The following is an 18,287-nucleotide window of genomic DNA, read 5'->3' on the forward strand; positions in this document are numbered from 1 at the left end:
ATGTGGGTTTGGTACATATCATTATTATTTTGGCAAAGTATTTAATTTTAATTTTAATTTTTGTTCTCGATATGATATTTAGTTTTCAGAAATCCTGTTCATAATAATAATAATAATAATAATAATAATAATAATAATAATAATAATAATAATAATAATATCGTTGTTTGAGAAAAATGATTAGCATACATTTCATAAAATGAGTTTTTTAAAACTAGTTTTACTTTGTCATGCTTGATGTATTACAAGAAATTCCAAACCGGATATTCTCTGTCCGGTCGTTTACGTTACCTTGGCAAAATAAAGGTCTCCTAGGCTTTCCTTTTCCAGCAACTTCTGTCGCTTAAACTGTTATTTTACTCCACGTACAGACAAAATGTTTTTTTAATGAAGTCTTACGTGTTTATGTACTGTGAAAGAAGAAATAAAACGTGAAAAAAACTAATGTAATCCTTTTAAATCCCGTTTTTGGCTTTCAGACTTTTATTTTAAATAATTTATCCAGCGCCATTTAGGGAAAGAAGAGTTTTGTTTCCTGCTTCAGCTTCGCTGATGGCGGGGCTCCATCTCTCCACATTTTACATCTCACACTCATTTCCTCTTTTCTCCATGGGTTGAAATGGTTTCCGCCGCCTATAAACATTAGGACGAACGTGTGATAATATTCTCTCTATAAACTCGTTTGCAGTAAACGCGAGTGGTAAGGGTCGGACCCGTGGCCGTTCATCGCTCCCGCTGTATTTGAAGATGGCTCCAGTTCAGATCGGTTCGGACGGGCAGCTGGTCCCCGTCGGGGGTCCGAGCTCAACCCCGCAGCCTCCTCCGGGAGCCCCGGCCACTCAAGGGGTCCGACTGAGCCTCCTGATCGAGTTCCTGCTGCAGAGAACCTACCATGAGATCACTCTCCTGGCTGAGCTGTGAGTTTGGTGCTCAGGCATGCTGTAATCAAGCAGATTTAGTTCAGCACTGGCCATATGTTTCCTTGACAGATGTTTTACTTTGCAGACCTTGTCAGGTCATTTATTCATCTTGATTTTAAGTTGGTAGAGATTATATGAGGGTATATAAATTGTGGGGATGTTGATGTAACTCTCCCTGAGCCTTGTATGACTTCTTACCTGGCTATGTAAATGTTTATTTGGTTAACCGTGTAAAATTTGTCAGGGTGAAGTAATATTTGAACTTAAAGCTAATGTATTTGAATGGTCTGCTTATAGCAGCCTAGGTGAATTTATGGTGGATATAGTGGATGAGACAGGTCTTATGTTTTATCAATACATTATTGTTATTATCAATACAGTATTGTTATTACAATACAAGCTTAAATAAAGATGAGCACATTTTCTTGTTCTGTTGCCTTTATGGATCTGTTATTTTAAGTCTTCTAGATGTAAGATGTAAAATGTTTTGTGCTGTCATTTGATATTATTTAACCGTATCTTTATGATTTTCACAGACTTCCTCGAAAAACAGACATGGAAAGGTAAGAAACTGCCATGGATCTTCACTCAGATTCTCAAAAACATGAGTGTTATATTTGTTACACCAAATAAATGTTTACTTTTTATTTATCTATTTATTTACCTAGATAAATGAGTAAGTGAATGAATAAAAAAAAAAAAAAAATATATATATATATATATGTAATATTTTAGACATATTTATAACATGAATTTTTAAAAAAATACAAATTAGGTCTAGTATAGATGACTTTTCAAGTTTTAGGTTGGGGGTCCATCGCAGTATTTGAGGGTCCTTGGCTTCTAAAAGACAGATAACGTGAGATAGATTTTGCTTGCGTATGAATGTGACTGGTCATGTCCTCTCTTACAGGAAAATTGAAATTGTTCAGTTTGCCAGTCGGACACGGCAGCTCTTCGTGCGTCTGCTTGCTCTTGTGAAATGGGCAAGTAATGCTGGGAAGGTGGAGAAATGTGCGGTATGTGATTTATGGTATTTCGCACTTCCAGTCTTCTAGTCATCTTCATTCTTGTTGAGGTAGTACTCATTCTTCGTTCTGATTGCAGATGATCTCATCGTTTCTGGATCAACAAGCATATTTATTTGTTGACACGGCTGATCGACTGGCATCACTGGCCAGGGACGCCCTGGTGCATGCACGTTTGCCTAGTTTTGCCATCCCTTTCGCCATTGATGTGTTGACCACAGGGTCTTATCCACGTCTGCCCACCTGTATCCGAGTGAGTAGTCAAACACAGCTTTCAAGAGCTTAAAGTGGATATTATAAATGAGAAATGGACAGCAATGGTGGTGTTTTTTTTTTTACAGGACAAAATTATTCCTCCTGACCCTATAACCAAAGCAGAAAAGCAGACAACGCTAAATCAGCTCAATCAAATCCTGCGACACAGACTAGTCACCACTGACTTGCCACCACAGCTGGCCAACTTAACTGTGGGTAAGTCCCAAGCTCCACACATCGACCGGCGAAGACGTATTCTGCCCTGTAATAAGTATGTTTCTAAACATTTCATTCTGTAATTTTGTTTTAATTATGAATGATCTTACTTGTGTGAAGCCAATGGGCGAGTGAAGTTTCGAGTTGAGGGGGAATTTGAAGCCACACTGACAGTGATGGGGGATGATCCTGACATCCCTTGGAGACTTCTTAAACTAGAGATTCTCGTCGAAGACAAGGGAACTGGAGGTAAGATGGGTAATAGTAAGACAGAAGAAATAAGATATGATGGAACCCCTGTGTATGTTCCGTTGTTTTCCATACATTTTATTTAAATTTATATAAAAAAACAATGAAAAAGTTGTAAAAAATTTATCATAAGTAAATAAAAAAAAACGTTGTGTTTGTTTGTTTGCTGTTTTTTATTGTATTTGTTATACTTGTATTGTGTTTTATAACTTGTATTTTTAATTGTTTTTGCCATGAAAATAGCATAAGATGCTGAAATTGCATTAAATAAATATATACTACTATAAAAAATATAAATATATTTTTACATATTTTATTTACTGTTCAAAAGTTTGGGGACGATAAGATTTTTAAAAAGTTTCAACAAGACCATCATTATGAAATATTAAAATTTTAAATATCTGATTTGTGTTAATATATTTGTAATTTTATTTCTTTATTGAAGATTTTTAAAAAAAATAATTTTTAGCAGCCAAATACTCTAGTCATCAGTGTCACATGATCCTTCAGAAATCATTCTAATATGCAAATTTGGTGCTTAGAAATGTTTAATTATTATTAAAGGCTGTGCTGCTTAATATTGTTGTGGAAACTGTGATACTTTTTTTTCCTGGGTGCTTTGATGTATAGAAAAAAAAGAGCAGCATTTATTTGACAAATCTTTTGTAACACTGTAAAAGCCTTTTACCATCACTTTTGATCCGTTTAATGCAACCTTTCGAAATAATATTATTTCTTTAAAAAATAACTTTTGAATCAGAGTGCATGTTTTTAATTTATATGCATAAAATATATTTCATAGTTATTCATAAATGGATGAATAAATTACTATAATAAATAATAAATATTTCTATATAATTAATGCAGATGGACGGGCATTGGTCCACAGCATGCAGGTGAATTATATCCACGAGTTGGTGCAGTCCCGACTGTTTGGAGATGACAAGCCTCTTCAGGACATGTACAACTGCCTCCGTATCCTTTCAGATCAAGACTAAGTTTGGTTTCTTCGTTTTAGTAGAAGATTTTAAAGGTTGCTCAGTTAACAGTCCCGGCTTGGGGTTAAATGCATAGCTTTTGTTTTACCAGCCCATATATTTTGCAATGCACTACTACAGTAGTTAGTTTAGATACAACTACTCCCTTTTTTACTACTATTTTACATACTTTTATAATAATTGTCATGTCAACATAACTATGAAGAAGAAATTTAGTTTTCCAAAAAGATACAGTAACAAAGAGTGTTCAGTCAAAACAGTTTCCTTAATGATTGGTATCAGACTCGTTTTGTCTTTCACTACAGCTGGAGGTGTTACACTCCCAGACTCTGATGTTGATCAGAGAGCGCTGGGGTGATCTAGTGCAGGTCGAGCGCTACCTCCCTGCCAAGTGCCTTACGTTGTCTGTCTGGAAGTACGATTCAAAATTTGCCAATTTGCTGATGAGATTTCTTGAAATTTTCTCTTTTGGTTTTGCATCTCATGATTCTTGCCTTGCAGTCAACAGGTCCTGGGTAGAAAGACTGGCACTGCACCGGTGCACAAGGTCACCATCAGAATTGATGAGACTGATGGATCCAAGCCACTACAGATCTCCCATGAGCCTCCACTCCCTGCCTGTGATTCCAGATTAATGGAAAGAGCCATGAGGGTGAGTATCATTGGTTAATATACTCTCTGCATTGATAGTCCCATAATGATGATCAATGTATGGGCTTTTCTTTGATGATAATATACACGACCATTCAAAATTTGGGGATGCATCAATTTAATCAAAAGTTACAGTAGAGACATTTCTAATGTTATAGAAAATGTAAATAAATGCTGTTCTTTTTACCTTTTCATTCTTATTTATTTCAAATGTATCACAGTTTCTACCAAAACATTAAGCAGCACAACTGTATCAACACTGATGGTAATAAGAAATGTTTCTTGAGCACAGAATCAGCACTGAAGACTGGAGTAATGGCTTCTCAATAAGTATAGCTTCTTTCAACAAAATGATAAAAAAAATCTGGCCAACCCCAAATTTTGAATGCTAGTGTGTAAGAACTGAAGATGAAAGTTCATCATGTCTGTTTGTGGGCTGTTCTTTCAGATCGATCATCTCTCAGTTGAAAAGCTTTTGATCGATAGTGTACATGCCCGCTCGCATCAGAAACTGCAAGAACTCAAAGCTATCCTAAAAAGTAGCAACGCTAGTGATAACTGTGAGTATTTTACACCGCAAGTGATCTTGACCATTCTTGTGCTTTGTGTGTTTTTTTAATAATGGCGATATAGTGATTTGCTGTTCTTGGTTACTAAATTGATTTACAATAATTAAGCAATAAATTACGAGAGGATACCTGTTATATTTTGTAGGGAAGCAAAAAAAAAAATTTGATTGATTTTGTGTGTTTATTCTTCAGCCTTCATAGAGACAGCACTGCCCACACTAGTCATCCCAATCCTGGAGCCCTGCGGCCGATCTGAGTGCCTCCATATATTTGTTGATTTGCATTCAGGAACGTTTCAGCCAATGCTCTATGGAGTTGGTAAGTCACATATCCACTGGATGCACATCAGAATAGTTGAACAAATCAACTACTTAACTTGCCTTGCTTATCTATTTCCAGATCAGTCAATGTTAGACGACCTTGAGAAGAATATTAATGATGATATGAAGCGCATCGTCACATGGATCCAGCAGCTAAAGTAAGCAGTCAAGCTGCCTGTTCTTAATGCGTTTCATGTTGTGACAGTGATGATAATAGATTATGTTTTTAACAGATTCTGGTTGGGCGAGCAGAGATGTCGACAGTCTGTGAAACACCTTCCCACACTGTGCACAGACACTCTCCACCTATCTAACTTAACCACGCATCCTGTGGGCAACCTGTCAAAACATCGCCTCTTCATCAAACTCACTCGCCTCCCACAGTACTATATTGTAAATACTTTAATGTATTTATCTCACAGATAAAGGTTTTTGTGTACACATTAAACATTGAATGAACTCTCTCATCTTTCTCAGGTGGTGGAGATGTTCGATGTGTCCAACAATCTGACAGAGCTCCAGTATAAGTACTACTTCCTGTCTGTGAGTCAGACTGAGAGTGAGGATGGGCTTCCTTCTGCTCTGCTGCTGCAGCAGTTTAAGCCCAACCTGGAGGAGCTTGTGCAGGACATTTCATCAGGACGAATTGCTCGTCCTGGGTCCAAGAGAAAGGTGGGATACTCAACAGAATATACTGAAGTTAATGTGTGACATTTGTTACCACTTTGTGTTGTATTTAAAAGGGTTTCTAATTGCCTGATTTTTATATTATTGTGAACGATTCATTTTTAATAATTTTTTCTCCGAAAATTTGAAACGTCATAACTCCGTTTTCTGATGAAAACATATTTTCTTTTGTGGCTTTAAGCTTTTTTTATTGTATATAATGATGTATTGTTTTGGTCACGCCATAGTTGTCAGGAGAGCAAAGTGCCATTGAACCGAAGAAGCCCAAGAGGTCAGGAGAGATGTGTGCCTTCAATAAGGAGCTGGCCCACTTGGTAGCCATGTGTGACACCAACATGCCCCTCATCGGATTACGCTGTGAGGTACTGCATATTCATAAGATGATTAAAGCCTAAACATTAGATTTTTTTTATAAGCTATTAGTTGAAAAAGTCACATTTTGTGTTATTGTGTTCGCAGTTGTCCAATATGGAGATTCCTCACCAGGGGGTTCAGGTCGAAGGAGACGGCTGTAGCCACGCCATACGTATTCTGAAGTAAGATTTATCTCTGGTTTCCAATACAAGCGTCTCTGAAGTTAATAAACCAGACTGGCACATATGATAGATGCATATCTACCTAATACTTTTATTCAGCAAGGACACATTTAAAGGGATAGTTCACCCAAAAATGGAAATTGTCATTAATTACTCCCCCTCATGTCGTCCCAAACCTGTAAGACCTTTGGAACCCAAATTAAGATATTTTTGATGAAATCCAAGATATTTCTGACCCTCCCATAGACAGCAAGGATTCTTACACAATCGAGGCTCAGAAAGGGTCAGGCTTTTACCAAGCTATGAGAATACTTTTAGTGTGCAAAGAAATCAAAGATAATAACTTTTGATTCAAATTCATCTCCTCCGCTTCACCCTATAGCGCCGTTTTGGAGAGTATCACATATGTACACACCGTATGCACCATATGTAAGTGGATATGTTGTTTATACTCAGATTAAAGCATAAACAACGTATCTGGGTACATACATTGTAGGCCTATATGTTATTTTTGAATGTGATACTCTCTAAAATGGCCACAAATTTTGGGTGAAATATCCCTTTATTTGATAAAGAAAGATGTTTATGATGTTACAAAATATCTCTAATTCATATAAATAAATTCTTGTTCTTTGAAACTTTCTATTCATTAAAGAATCTGTCTGTTTTAAATGTTGAAAATAATAAGAAATGTTTTTTGAGTATCAAATATTAGAATATGAATATTAGAATGCTTTCTGCAGGATCATGTGACACCGAAAATTCAGCTTTGACATCAAAGTGATAAATTGTATTTTAAAATGTTAAAACATAATATTAATATACAAAATATGTAACAAATTGCTGATTTGTAAATTTTTTATCAAATTAATGCAACCGTGGGGAGGATAAAAGACCTCTTTCAAAATCATTAAAAACATCTTACGGACTTAAACTTCTGGCAGTAGTTAACTAAATGTTTTTCTTCTCTCTCTCTCTCTCTCTCTCTCTCTCTCTCTCAGAGTTCCACCTTGTAAGGGAGTGAGTGAGGAAACGAGGAAAGCTCTAGAGCGCTCCCTGCTGGACTGTACGTTCAGACTGCAGGGCCGGAATAATCGCACCTGGGTGGCAGAATTGGTTTTCTCCAGTTGTCCACTCAACAGCACAGCCAACAAAGAACAAGGTAAAGACAGTTAATTATCATCGAACAGCTTTCAAAACAATAATGTGTGTGTCTTCTACAATATTTTCTGTCTGTTTCAATTCAGCTTTCACGCGGCATGTCTACCTGACCTATGAGAATCCCCTTTCGGAGCCGGTGGGTGGCAGGAAGGTGGTGGAGATGTTCTTGAACGACTGGAACAGCATTAGTCAGCTTTATGAATGTGTGCTGGAGTTCTCACGCGCTTTACCTGGTAGGTACATCTGTTCTAACGAGGTAAATCACATCTCTTCCATTTTAATTTGAGTTTTAATTGTTGACCAGCTATGATTTGTATTCCTTTGATGCCATAGTACGTTAAAACTAATACATTATTGCATCAGTTTTCAATTCCTTCACAGGAATACATTCTGTTTTACAATATATTTAAATAGAATCCTTGTTCTTTTAATTGTAATAATATTTCACAATATTGTTGTTTTACTGTGTTTTTATCAAATAAATGCAGACTTGTGAGCTTACGAGACTTCTTTCATAAAAATTTTTTTTTTTACCAACCCCAATGTTAGTATGAGAAAATACTTGGCTTATGAATGGTTTGAAGAACTTGCATTTCTTGTAATTAATTAATGATCTCTGTTTTCCAGAAATGCCCTCCTATTTGAGCCTTTTCTCAGAGATACGGCTGTACAATTATCGGAAGCTGGTTCTATGTTATGGCAGCACCAAAGGCAGCTCGGTACAAACCTTCTCACCTTGTTAAAATACAGATGTTTAATGCCTTTAATTCCTTTATTTAGTGATTTAGCTTCATTCACTACAAGTTGAATCCTGTTTTTTCAGGTGACGATACAGTGGAACTCTGCATCTCAGCGTTATCATCTGGCCCTGGGGACTGTGGGGCCCAATTCAGGCTGTAGCAACTGTCACAACATAATTCTCCACCAACTTCAAGAGATGTTCAACAAGACACCCAATGTAGTACAACTTCTACAGGTATCTAGAGCCTTGCTCATCATACCTCATTTACTTACTAGAATCCAAGCGGTTACTGGTGTATGAACTGTAATCTGTAGTTTTATTATTAGTACTTGAGTTAATATCTATCAGCATAGATATTGCTAGGTCATTACTAGATGCTGGAAGTATTCTCACATACTTGTCTGCTCTCAGGTCCTCTCAGACACTCAAGCTCCTCTAAATGCCATCAACAAGCTACCCACAGTGCCTATGCTGGGCCTCACCCAAAGGACCAATACAGCGTACCAGTGCTTCTCCATCCTGCCCCAGTCGCCAACTCACATCCGTCTGGCCTTCCGCAACATGTACTGCATTGACATCTACTGCCGTAGCAGAGGTGTGGTGGCCATCCGTGACGGGGCCTATAGTCTTTTTGACAACACCAAGATAGTTGAGGGTTTCTACCCTGCCCCAGGACTAAAGGTGGGTGGAGCAAAAAAAAGAATTTTGTATAATTCCGTCTAAACCATTTACTCACTGCCTTGTCATTTCAAACATAACAGTTGGCTTACCAGCATACTTTAAAATATCTTCTTTAATGTTCCACAGAAGAATGTAAAGGTTCGTAAATGGTGACAGAAATGTAATTTTGTTTGGACTGTCCCTTTAACTGTTGTTGTGCATGGGTGTAATTGTCACTTGTCAATGATTTTCCCCAGACGTTCTTGAACATGTTTGTGGATAGTAACCAAGACGCCCGCAGACGCTCGGTCAATGAAGATGACAACCCTCCCTCCCCGATAAGCATGGAAGACACCTTCATGTCCCTCACCCAGACGCAGCCTCCAGGCAGAGGGGTTTATCCACCCCTAACATCGCCCCCCAACCCGTACCATGTGCCCCCCTCACCGTCCATGATAACACAGTCTCCAGGTATATAAATATGTGTCTCTATCATGTCAAATGCTGTCATTTTGCTTCCTGTGCCGTCCTGATCATGCCACCGTGGAGTAGTCAGGGAAACCAAACGAAAGGAAACATTCTCATTGGTGTCCCACTTATTGCAAAAGCGTCCCACCAGCTCTTCCTGTCTGTTGGTATGCATGCTTTTATCGTTCAGTCTGTGTTTGATGACACCATCACCGTGCATCTTCATGAAGAAGCATGGCCACAGTCGTCCACTCATCTCCATTCGGGGTCTGCAGCTCTTGTCCCGCTTTGGCTGCAGCGTGTGAAAGTGAGCGTGCAGGAACGGGAGCGACATGCTCTTGTCAGATGTTGATGAGGCCAATGATTGGTTAATTGTGTGCAGGGAACATCCACGCAGCCAATTCCCCTAGCGGAGCTCTGCGGGCCCCTTCTCCCTTTGGGCCCACCCCTTCTCCTTCCTCTCTGGGCATTTCTATGGGGCAGACCTCCAACTTTGCTAGCCCACATGGTAAGTGCAAGGGAGGCCTGGATCCAGGGCTTTGTTGATTGGTTTTCTTTTCTACCTCTGCGGTGCAGGGCTTTCAGTCTCTGATGGACTAGTGAAAGACATCTGATTTGCTTCTCACTATCGACTTTGCACGTGGTGGATGTAATCTAAAAGCCTAAATGAGCACTTGCTTTTTTTGATTCTTTGTGTTTCTTTGACTGGTGGGACTGGGAAAACAAAATTTCAGAATCATGTGCATGATTATATGCAAGATAAAAACAAAGTAAAACATGGTACTGGGATTTACCCTGGCTTTTATCTTATTTTTGTGTTTGTAAAATTATATTTGACAATTTTGGGGTCTGTATGAGGTCTCTTATGCTCACAAAGGTTGCATTTATTTGGTCAAAAATAAAGTAAAAACAGTGATATTGTAAAATATTTCAATTAAAATGTTTGCTATTTTAATATTGTTACAATTAAATTTATTGCTGTGGTGGCCAGCCATTACTTCAGCCTTCAGTGTCTTATGATCATTCAGAAATCCTGCTGTTTTTGTGCAAGAAAGTAAAGTTAAAACCATGATGATTTTGAAAAGTTGAAATGTTTTCGTAATATAATTGTCTTTACAACATATATATATATATATATATTTTTTTTTAATAATCTTACTGACCCCAAACTTTTGAATTATAGTGTATTTTTGTACAGAATTGTCAGTTATCTCAGATTAGTCACAGTATGCCATGATTCAGAATATTTTTATGCTTCAAAATATCTTAATTGGTGTGCAGTTGAAATCATGTGAAACTGAATCAGCGTCATTGGTTTAAATCTCTTTGCCTTGTTCTAATCATTCGAAATCATTATTGTTGGTTGTTGTTGAAGCAGCTCAGACTTTGCAGTAAGGATATGTGTGTTTTTGGTGGGTTGTATCAAGTACTGTTACTGCCATGGACTGAAAACTGTGTACATCGATGGAAACTCCAAGTTACCATCCAAATGTCTTTGATTTGTATTGCAGGAACTCTTGACCCCAGTTCACCATACACGATGGTGTCCGCCAGCCCAAGGGTCGGTCCATGGCCAGGTTCTCCCCAGGTGTCTGGACCCTCCCCAGGGGCCCGAATCCCTGGCATGTCACCAGGCAACCCTTCTTTGCACTCACCCATTCCAGATCCATCCCACTCCCCTCGAGCTGGTACCAGTAAGTCCAGAGAGTCTAAAGACAGATCCATGTTATCAGAACATATTAAAACCATTTGCTTATTATATTTTTTAAATATACATATTTTCCCACTTTATTTATAATTATTAAATTGCAGTCAGTTGTTCTTTTTGATTGTCTTTATCGCAATGCAAAATACCTTGATGGGGTTTTGCATTGCATTGAATTTGGGGTTAAATAGTACCTGGACTTTTTTTTTACAATTTCTGTGCGATTAACCTGATAATTACGTAGTTTGTCCTTGCTTTGATGTACACTACTGGTCAAATTTTTTTTTTTTATGTTTCTAAAAAGAAGTCCGTAATACTCACCAGGGTAAAACAGTAATATTGCACAATATTGCTATTCAAATTAGCTTATTTTAATAAATGAATAATTAAATGAAATATTGTTTATACCTGATATGGCAAGGCAGAATTTTCAGCAGACATAACTCCATCAGTGTCACTTCCTTTAGAAATATTTCTAATATACTGATCTGGTGATCAATAAACATTTTTTCTTATCATATTGAAAGTAGTTGTGGTGCTTAATATATTTCTGTAAACCATGATACAGGTTTAGGATTCGAGATTAATAGAAAATTAGTGAAAAAAAAATGAAATCTTTTGTAATATTGTCTTTGTCACATTTTATCAGTTTAATGTATCCTTATTTAGTAAAACTACACATTTCTTGTAGAAAAAGTAGTGTAAATGAGAGAATTTACGTTATTTACATTTCACATTACTACATTAAGCAGTAATTGAATTTTATCAGTCGGTCACTGTGTGTGTTTGTGTGTATAGGTTCACAGGCAATGCCCCCGCCCCGTAAACTGCCACAGCGGTCCTGGGCCGCTTCTATTCCCACCATCCTCACCCACAGCAAATTACATGTCCTGCTTCTGCCATCACCCATGCCATGCCCGGTGCCAGGGCTGGCGGGCAGCTACCTGTGCTCACCTCTGGAGCGCTTCCTGGGCTCTGTCATCATGAGGCGGCACCTACAGAGGATCATACAGTTAGAGCCCAATGTGAGTCAGAAACTGTTAACAACCACATCATTTAACCCGTCAGATTGATATGATTCTGCTTACACACTGTATTTGCATGACTCTCGATTACCTTCTCTTCACAGCTCACTATTGTGAACTCCAACGAGCCAGGCGTTATCATGTTTAAGACAGAAGTGCTTAAATGTAGAGTGGCTCTCAACCCCAAAACCTACCAGACTCTGCAGCTGAAAGTCACACCAGAAAACACTGGACCCTGGTCGCAGGAGGAGCTGCAGGTCCTGGAGAAGTTCTTTGAGACCAGGGTAAGAAATTAACTTTAGAATGGTCCTGATTTAACAACACTGGGCTAATGTCTACCTGTTTAAAACTTAAAACTTTTGAAAATGCTTATCTTTGCTATTCTGCTTAGTGCAATTAGCTGTGCTTTTTTTTTTTTTAAAGCAAATCAGTTCACTCAGTGGCTTTCTTTGGCAATGCCATCAAGTCCGGTATTGTGCAGTTATGCAAATGCAACTCATTTTCTTTTACTTAAACCTTAGGTTGCTGGACCACCCTTTAAATACAACACACTAAATGCCTTTACAAAGCTGTTGGGGGCTCCAACCAACATACTCAGAGACTGTGTTCGCATCATGAAACTGGAGTTGGTAAGCACATTCATGTTTATTTAATTTGACTTTTTTGCCCTTGTGCAAGCATACACCATGTTTCAAAAGTTTGGGGCCAATTATATTTTAAATTGATATTTTTCTTTTGTAAGGATATGTTAATATGGTCAAAAGGGACAGTAAAGATCTCAAATACATGCTGTTCTTTTGACTCGCTGGCCCATCATTTTTCCTCCAGTTCCCAGACCAAGCGGCCCAGCTGAATTGGAATGTGCAGTTCTGTCTGACCATCCCACCCAGCGCTCCTCCCATTGCCCCACCAGGAACCATTGCTGTGGTGCTTAAGACCAAGATGCTCTTCTTTGTAAGTGCTTCAACCACTCCTTTCTGGTTTCCAATGTCCCCTTTTACCATACAACCAATTCTCAGTAGATAAAATACTATTTCACCATACATAACCGTGTCCTGAATTCTCATTATTGCACTAATATTCCGGGCATTGTACACATAGCAACTTTGATTTGATCCGTGGTTTAAGTTTACAATGGATTCCTATCGTGTAATAACTTGAAGTGATACTCTTTTACAGCTCCAGCTGACCCAGAGGCTACCGGTACCCCAGGAGCCCACCAGCATCATAGTGCCTATTGTGTATGACATGGCTACTGGACTGACCCAGCAGGCTGATATCCCCCGCCAGCACAGCTCCTCGGGAGCCGCGGCCCTGATGGTCAGCTCCATCCTCAGGAGGTTCAATGAGCACCATCCACCACGACAAGGTTCACACATCTCTTTTGTTTAATGTGAATTTTTAAATTGATATGGCAATCAGTATATAATATTAATCAGATATTTAACATTTTGTTTCTGTATTTGCATTTCAATATTAATGCTAGCCTTTTTTGTTTTTTACAGGAGAGTGCACAATATTTGCAGCGGTTCATGAGCTCATGGCTAATCTCACTATGAACCCTGGAAGGCCATAACTTGTTGTCTCATAGGAAACTTCTCCAGACGTTTAGTAAATAACTCAAGGGAAATTCAGGTTTTCTGCTGCAGCCAATGGACTCTTCTGCTGGTGTATCATATTGTCATAAAAGGGAGCAGAAATATGATGGAACTTTTTTTTTAATTGTATTATGAAGCATGTAAATTAATAATTGTGACAAGCAGGATTTCTTTTTTAAAAATTGCTCTGCAAAGTTATGCTAACCGATTTTTTTTTTCAGATGCACTTCCTAAGGAAATGATTGTGATAGAAAAAATGTTTAACTACAGCTGTATTTTTTTATTTGAAACTTTGCAGAAAAATTCTTGTCATTTTTGTAATACAAGATATCAATACTGTGTACGTTTTGATGTTTTCTTTATCAGCACACTATTTAAATGTTTTTTTTTTTCTTTGATTGCATTACTTTGATTTCTTAGTATACCTGTCACTTTAAATATGCGTGACAAACCTTCTAAATTAGCAGTGTTTTATTGTCATTCATTGGAATCATGGAAAAGGTCTAAGATTTTTCTTGTCTCTGTTTATTACTATTTAATAAACATTGAAAGTGGGTTCATCCTTTCATTAATAACTCCTTGTTTGTTTGATTAAGTGAAATTAAATATATTTAAAGAACAAAATGAGAACAGTTATCTATGTCTGGCGTTTAAAGACTAGTACTGTATATTATAAGTTAGTATGGGGACTTTTTTTTAGGGACCATATTTAAAATATATTTATAAATTGTTTTGTATCTGAAGACAATGTTGGTCAAACACACAAAGGTCCAACCACTGAGTGGAGAATGTTACCAGCTAATAACTAATTTATCGAATGTATGACACTGATCTACAACGGAAATCCTCATCTAAACGAATGTGACAGGCCAATCCTTAACAGCGCAGAGAAAAGTAACGAGCACCTCGTGAACATTCTATGTATTTGCTGCTTCACTATCGGTTTGTAGAAATTCGTAAACCCAACAAAATATTTTTATATGAAACGTTAGGAAAATTAATTGAAAATACACAAGCTCCGCCCTTTCAGACATACAAGTCATAAAAATGTCCATTCTACCCACTTTATTCAATTTCTATGGCAGGTAGCTCTATACAGATTCGCAAAACATCGATACGTTTCGTGGTTTCTCGTCGATTGTCAGATTTGACCACGCCTTTTATTTACATCGCATGGGGCTGTGTGGCTGAACACCATGGAGAGGAGGACCACTGTAATGAGAGTGACAAACGCTATTTAATGGATGAATAAACCAATAAATGCAGTATTAATCATATGCAACCGTTAACCGCTGGAATTATTAATTTAGGGTGATAATGGCAGCTGTGAGTCTGACGGATCCGCTTTGCAAACCTAGCTCTTACAGCCCACATTTCAAAGGTAATGCTGATCTCTTTAATATTTAGTTGCTTATATGACTGAATATGAACACATGTTTTGTTTCTCGATTATATAATATTTGCAGTTGAGGTGTGCGTGAAGAAGCCATTGATGCCCGTCCACCTGAGCAGTGAGCAGGTGGCTCTGGAGATGCTGTGTCTCTGCAGCCAGTTGGACCTACTGATCAGAGCTCAGGTCCATCAGGTGAGACACTTACTGATGCTCAGATCTTTGAACACTGAAAATACTTGTGTGTTTGTCTCATTCAAGTATCTAATCTGAATCAGCAGTTTCAGGAGCAGCTCAAACAGGACACAAGTCCTGAAGAGTTTAAGTGTTTTCAAAAACAAGGTAAGCTTAGGAATATGTATATATATATATATATATATATATATATATATATATATATATATATATATATATATATATATATATATATATTATACTGGAAATCAAAATGTATGTACAACCTCTGAATTTGTGTGTAGGGGCAGAGATAATATATCAGATGAACCAGTGCCTTGAACATCTCAACGAACCTGTGCTTCAGCTTGAGGTAACTAATCACCAATTAACCATTCCTCTTAAACCAGTTAGATGATGTATTTCCATTTATTCCCCTTTTTAGGAGTATTTGGATGTTGTAGGATTATCTGCTCTGTTCCCTCGAGTGGAAGTTTATATGATACACGGCAGCCCTATTGACATGTTGGAAAGACCGCCTTCAGATGGTGAGACCACAGAATGAATGGGAGAATGATAATGGGATACAGTTACATTAATTGGCCAGTGGTTGACACCATGTGGGAAATAATGAATAATAATAAACTTTATTTGTATTGCAGATTTCAAACAAGATATGTAGCTCAAGGTGCTTTACAAGAAAAAGCATTATAAAAACATTATAAAAACACCAACTACATTTAAAAATGTCAACATTAACATGATTACAAATTCACTTTGTTAATAGGAAATTAATTATTAAACAAACTGCATAATAGAAATGGGAATAATAGTAATAGTAAAAGAAAACATAGAAAGCTTAAGAAAAGTATTTTGATAGTTAAAAGTAAAAAAAAAGCATAAAAAATATGTAGCGGGCATGCTTTTTTACATTTATTCTAGGAGTATAATACAGAAACACACACAGACTGAAATATATCAGTTTGTGTGTAATGAATGAATATAATATACAAGTTTCATTTTTTGAATGGAATTAGTGAAATAAATCAACTTTTTGATGATATCCTAATCATAGGACAAGCACCTGTATATACATTATATTAAAATGAACAAATGATTAGAAACAAAAAGTGCTAGAATCTCACTTATTTGCACCTAAACAGCAGAGCTGATTAATCAGTTGGATTGAGGAATGTTTTATCATTCCAGCTTATTTTCCTCATATTGGGAGGCTGAATCAGCTGCTGGTTCTCAGTCAGCAGTTAGATGAAGATGTGAAGCACCTGGGCAGTCATAAGTACATCGCACATCAGCTATCAGCAATTTATGTGAGTTTGTTTGACTTGATCTTCATTCAAATCATATATCTACATGATCTGATCAGTCCATAAAAAAGTTTGATTCTGTGTATCATTCAAAGTTGTTTGTTTCTGGTACAGCAAGTCCTAAACTCTCTCAAAGATATTTTGCCATTGTCCATCATAAGAAAGGATATTGAGGCTAATTTCAAGCAGCTGAAGAAGTCTCTTACGATAGAGGAGGGGTCTAAGCTGGATCCTCAGTTGCCAGCAGATCGCGTGAGCTGGTGAGAGGGGTTTATTTCCATTTGTTAGAATCAGCTAAAAGTAATCCAGCATAATTAATGAAAGTATTCTTCACAGGGTGTCCGAATTAACACAAAATGTGATATCAACGGTACTGTCACTCTCAGAAGAGCTCACAGAAGATCTTAATCCAGTCATGGAATTTGTCTCTAACCTCTCGTAACAGCTAGATCTACAGTGCCTGAAGTGGATGGAGAGAAAAAGTCACAGCATGAAGTGATAATTATAAATTTTTTTGGCTTTTTTTATTTATTCATCTGTACACACCACATATAAGACTGTGATGATGTGATCCAGATATATTTCAAGACCTTGAAAAAGTAAAATGTTTACATTATAAGTTTTACCACTTATTAATAATTTATTTTAAACATTTAAGATATTTTTTTGCATTGTTGGCTCATGATTTTCAATAAATGTAGACGATCATAAAAAAAAAAAAAAAACCTTGTGCCGGTTTCAACGGCATCAACATAAACAAACGTTAATGCGCGTGAGCGCTTTTGTGGACCTAATTTAACTTCCGGTAGACTCCAAATAGAATCAATAACAACAGCCAAGTCCCTCTAGAGTAGATATTTTTTGATAACAAACAAAATGTGTTTTCTGTGTGGATCAGGCGGACTTAATGAAAATGCTAATTCATTATTTGCCAGCAGGAGATGTTTTAAAGCATAGACATAAAGCGCGAGAAATAGAGGTTTCCCCAGTAACAGCTGTAAACAAAGCAGAGCTGGTACGCTCACACGCTGCTTTATCACACATATAACATGCAAGTCTTCTTTCAGAAATACAGCCATATAAAAACACCCGTGCCTCGTTTTGATATTTAAACATAAATGTAAGGAATTATTATTAAACGTGCAGTACGTTACGTAATGTAACGTTACTCATGTTTATTTAACGAAGCCTTTTTGAAAATCGATCAGTTTTAAAATTGTGGCGAGTCTCCAAAAATAAATAAATGTATGGGAAACACATCCCGCAGCACAACCACCTGAGCCCAACTTCAGTCTACTCATCACCTTGGCTTTAACTGCGTTTGTAGATGGCACCGCAGCCAGACTGATATACACAACACAGACCGGAAGTTAACTTAGGTCCAGGCGCGTGCGCCCGATGAAACTTCTATAATGTATTTTATAATGCATCTGTATACTTGAAGTGACTGTTGCACACGTTCTTTTACATTCTGTACATGATGGTGCTAGCATTGTTCATCAGCGTCACACATGTGATTATATATCCAAAATAAACTCAAACAAGGTAATCAGACTCTTATACCTTCTAAATGTGTGGATTTATTTTTATTGTATATTAGAATTTATTAT

General features: G+C 37.3%; 2 protein-coding genes across 4 annotated transcripts; both read left to right on the top strand.

The window, feature by feature from the left end:
- Window positions 1-318: 318 nt before the first annotated feature.
- LOC127965299 (mediator of RNA polymerase II transcription subunit 14) lies at window positions 319-14,363 on the top strand. 2 transcript variants are annotated; one of them, XM_052566056.1, is made up of 30 exons: window positions 319-917; window positions 1,457-1,483; window positions 1,834-1,939; window positions 2,028-2,201; window positions 2,290-2,419; window positions 2,540-2,668; window positions 3,536-3,643; window positions 3,949-4,081; window positions 4,168-4,318; window positions 4,766-4,877; window positions 5,079-5,204; window positions 5,286-5,364; window positions 5,440-5,599; window positions 5,684-5,878; window positions 6,121-6,255; window positions 6,353-6,429; window positions 7,431-7,591; window positions 7,677-7,823; window positions 8,218-8,309; window positions 8,414-8,566; window positions 8,744-9,013; window positions 9,250-9,463; window positions 9,843-9,968; window positions 10,972-11,154; window positions 11,964-12,190; window positions 12,295-12,474; window positions 12,712-12,819; window positions 13,019-13,144; window positions 13,370-13,559; window positions 13,696-14,363. In XM_052566056.1, the coding sequence occupies exons 1-30, from the start codon at window positions 748-750 to the stop codon at window positions 13,764-13,766; spliced, it is 4,260 nt and encodes a 1,419-aa protein (XP_052422016.1). In that variant the 5' UTR covers window positions 319-747; the 3' UTR covers window positions 13,767-14,363. The 2 variants fall into 2 exon arrangements, with proteins under 2 accessions (XP_052422016.1, XP_052422017.1); XM_052566057.1 differs by lacking the exon at window positions 9,843-9,968 and having other exon boundaries at window positions 516-917.
- A 586-nt stretch (window positions 14,364-14,949) lies between these two features.
- Window positions 14,950-18,237, top strand: si:ch211-218d20.15 (uncharacterized). Of its 2 annotated transcripts, none has more exons than XM_052565534.1 (8): window positions 14,950-15,169; window positions 15,255-15,373; window positions 15,457-15,520; window positions 15,658-15,725; window positions 15,798-15,900; window positions 16,562-16,680; window positions 16,792-16,937; window positions 17,014-18,237. In XM_052565534.1, the coding sequence occupies exons 1-8, from the start codon at window positions 15,106-15,108 to the stop codon at window positions 17,117-17,119; spliced, it is 789 nt and encodes a 262-aa protein (XP_052421494.1). In that variant the 5' UTR covers window positions 14,950-15,105; the 3' UTR covers window positions 17,120-18,237. The 2 variants fall into 2 exon arrangements, with proteins under 2 accessions (XP_052421494.1, XP_052421495.1); XM_052565535.1 differs by having other exon boundaries at window positions 15,460-15,520.
- Window positions 18,238-18,287: the final 50 nt, after the last annotated feature.

Source organism: Carassius gibelio, chromosome B9 (assembly GCF_023724105.1).
Source record: "Carassius gibelio isolate Cgi1373 ecotype wild population from Czech Republic chromosome B9, carGib1.2-hapl.c, whole genome shotgun sequence".
In the NCBI taxonomy this organism is placed as follows: Eukaryota; Metazoa; Chordata; class Actinopteri; order Cypriniformes; family Cyprinidae; genus Carassius; species Carassius gibelio.

Coding starts and splice junctions, on each gene's coding strand:
- si:ch211-218d20.15 (XM_052565534.1), top strand. CDS start 15,106: ATGGCAGCTGTGAGTCTGACGGATCCGCTTTGCAAACCTAGCTCTTAC. Junction 15,170..15,254: donor TTACAGCCCACATTTCAAAG/GTAATGCTGATC, acceptor TAATATTTGCAG/TTGAGGTGTGCGTGAAGAAG. Junction 15,521..15,657: donor TAAGTGTTTTCAAAAACAAG/GTAAGCTTAGGA, acceptor ATTTGTGTGTAG/GGGCAGAGATAATATATCAG.
- LOC127965299 (XM_052566056.1), top strand. CDS start 748: ATGGCTCCAGTTCAGATCGGTTCGGACGGGCAGCTGGTCCCCGTCGGG. Junction 6,256..6,352: donor TCATCGGATTACGCTGTGAG/GTACTGCATATT, acceptor TTGTGTTCGCAG/TTGTCCAATATGGAGATTCC. Junction 9,969..10,971: donor CAACTTTGCTAGCCCACATG/GTAAGTGCAAGG, acceptor TTTGTATTGCAG/GAACTCTTGACCCCAGTTCA.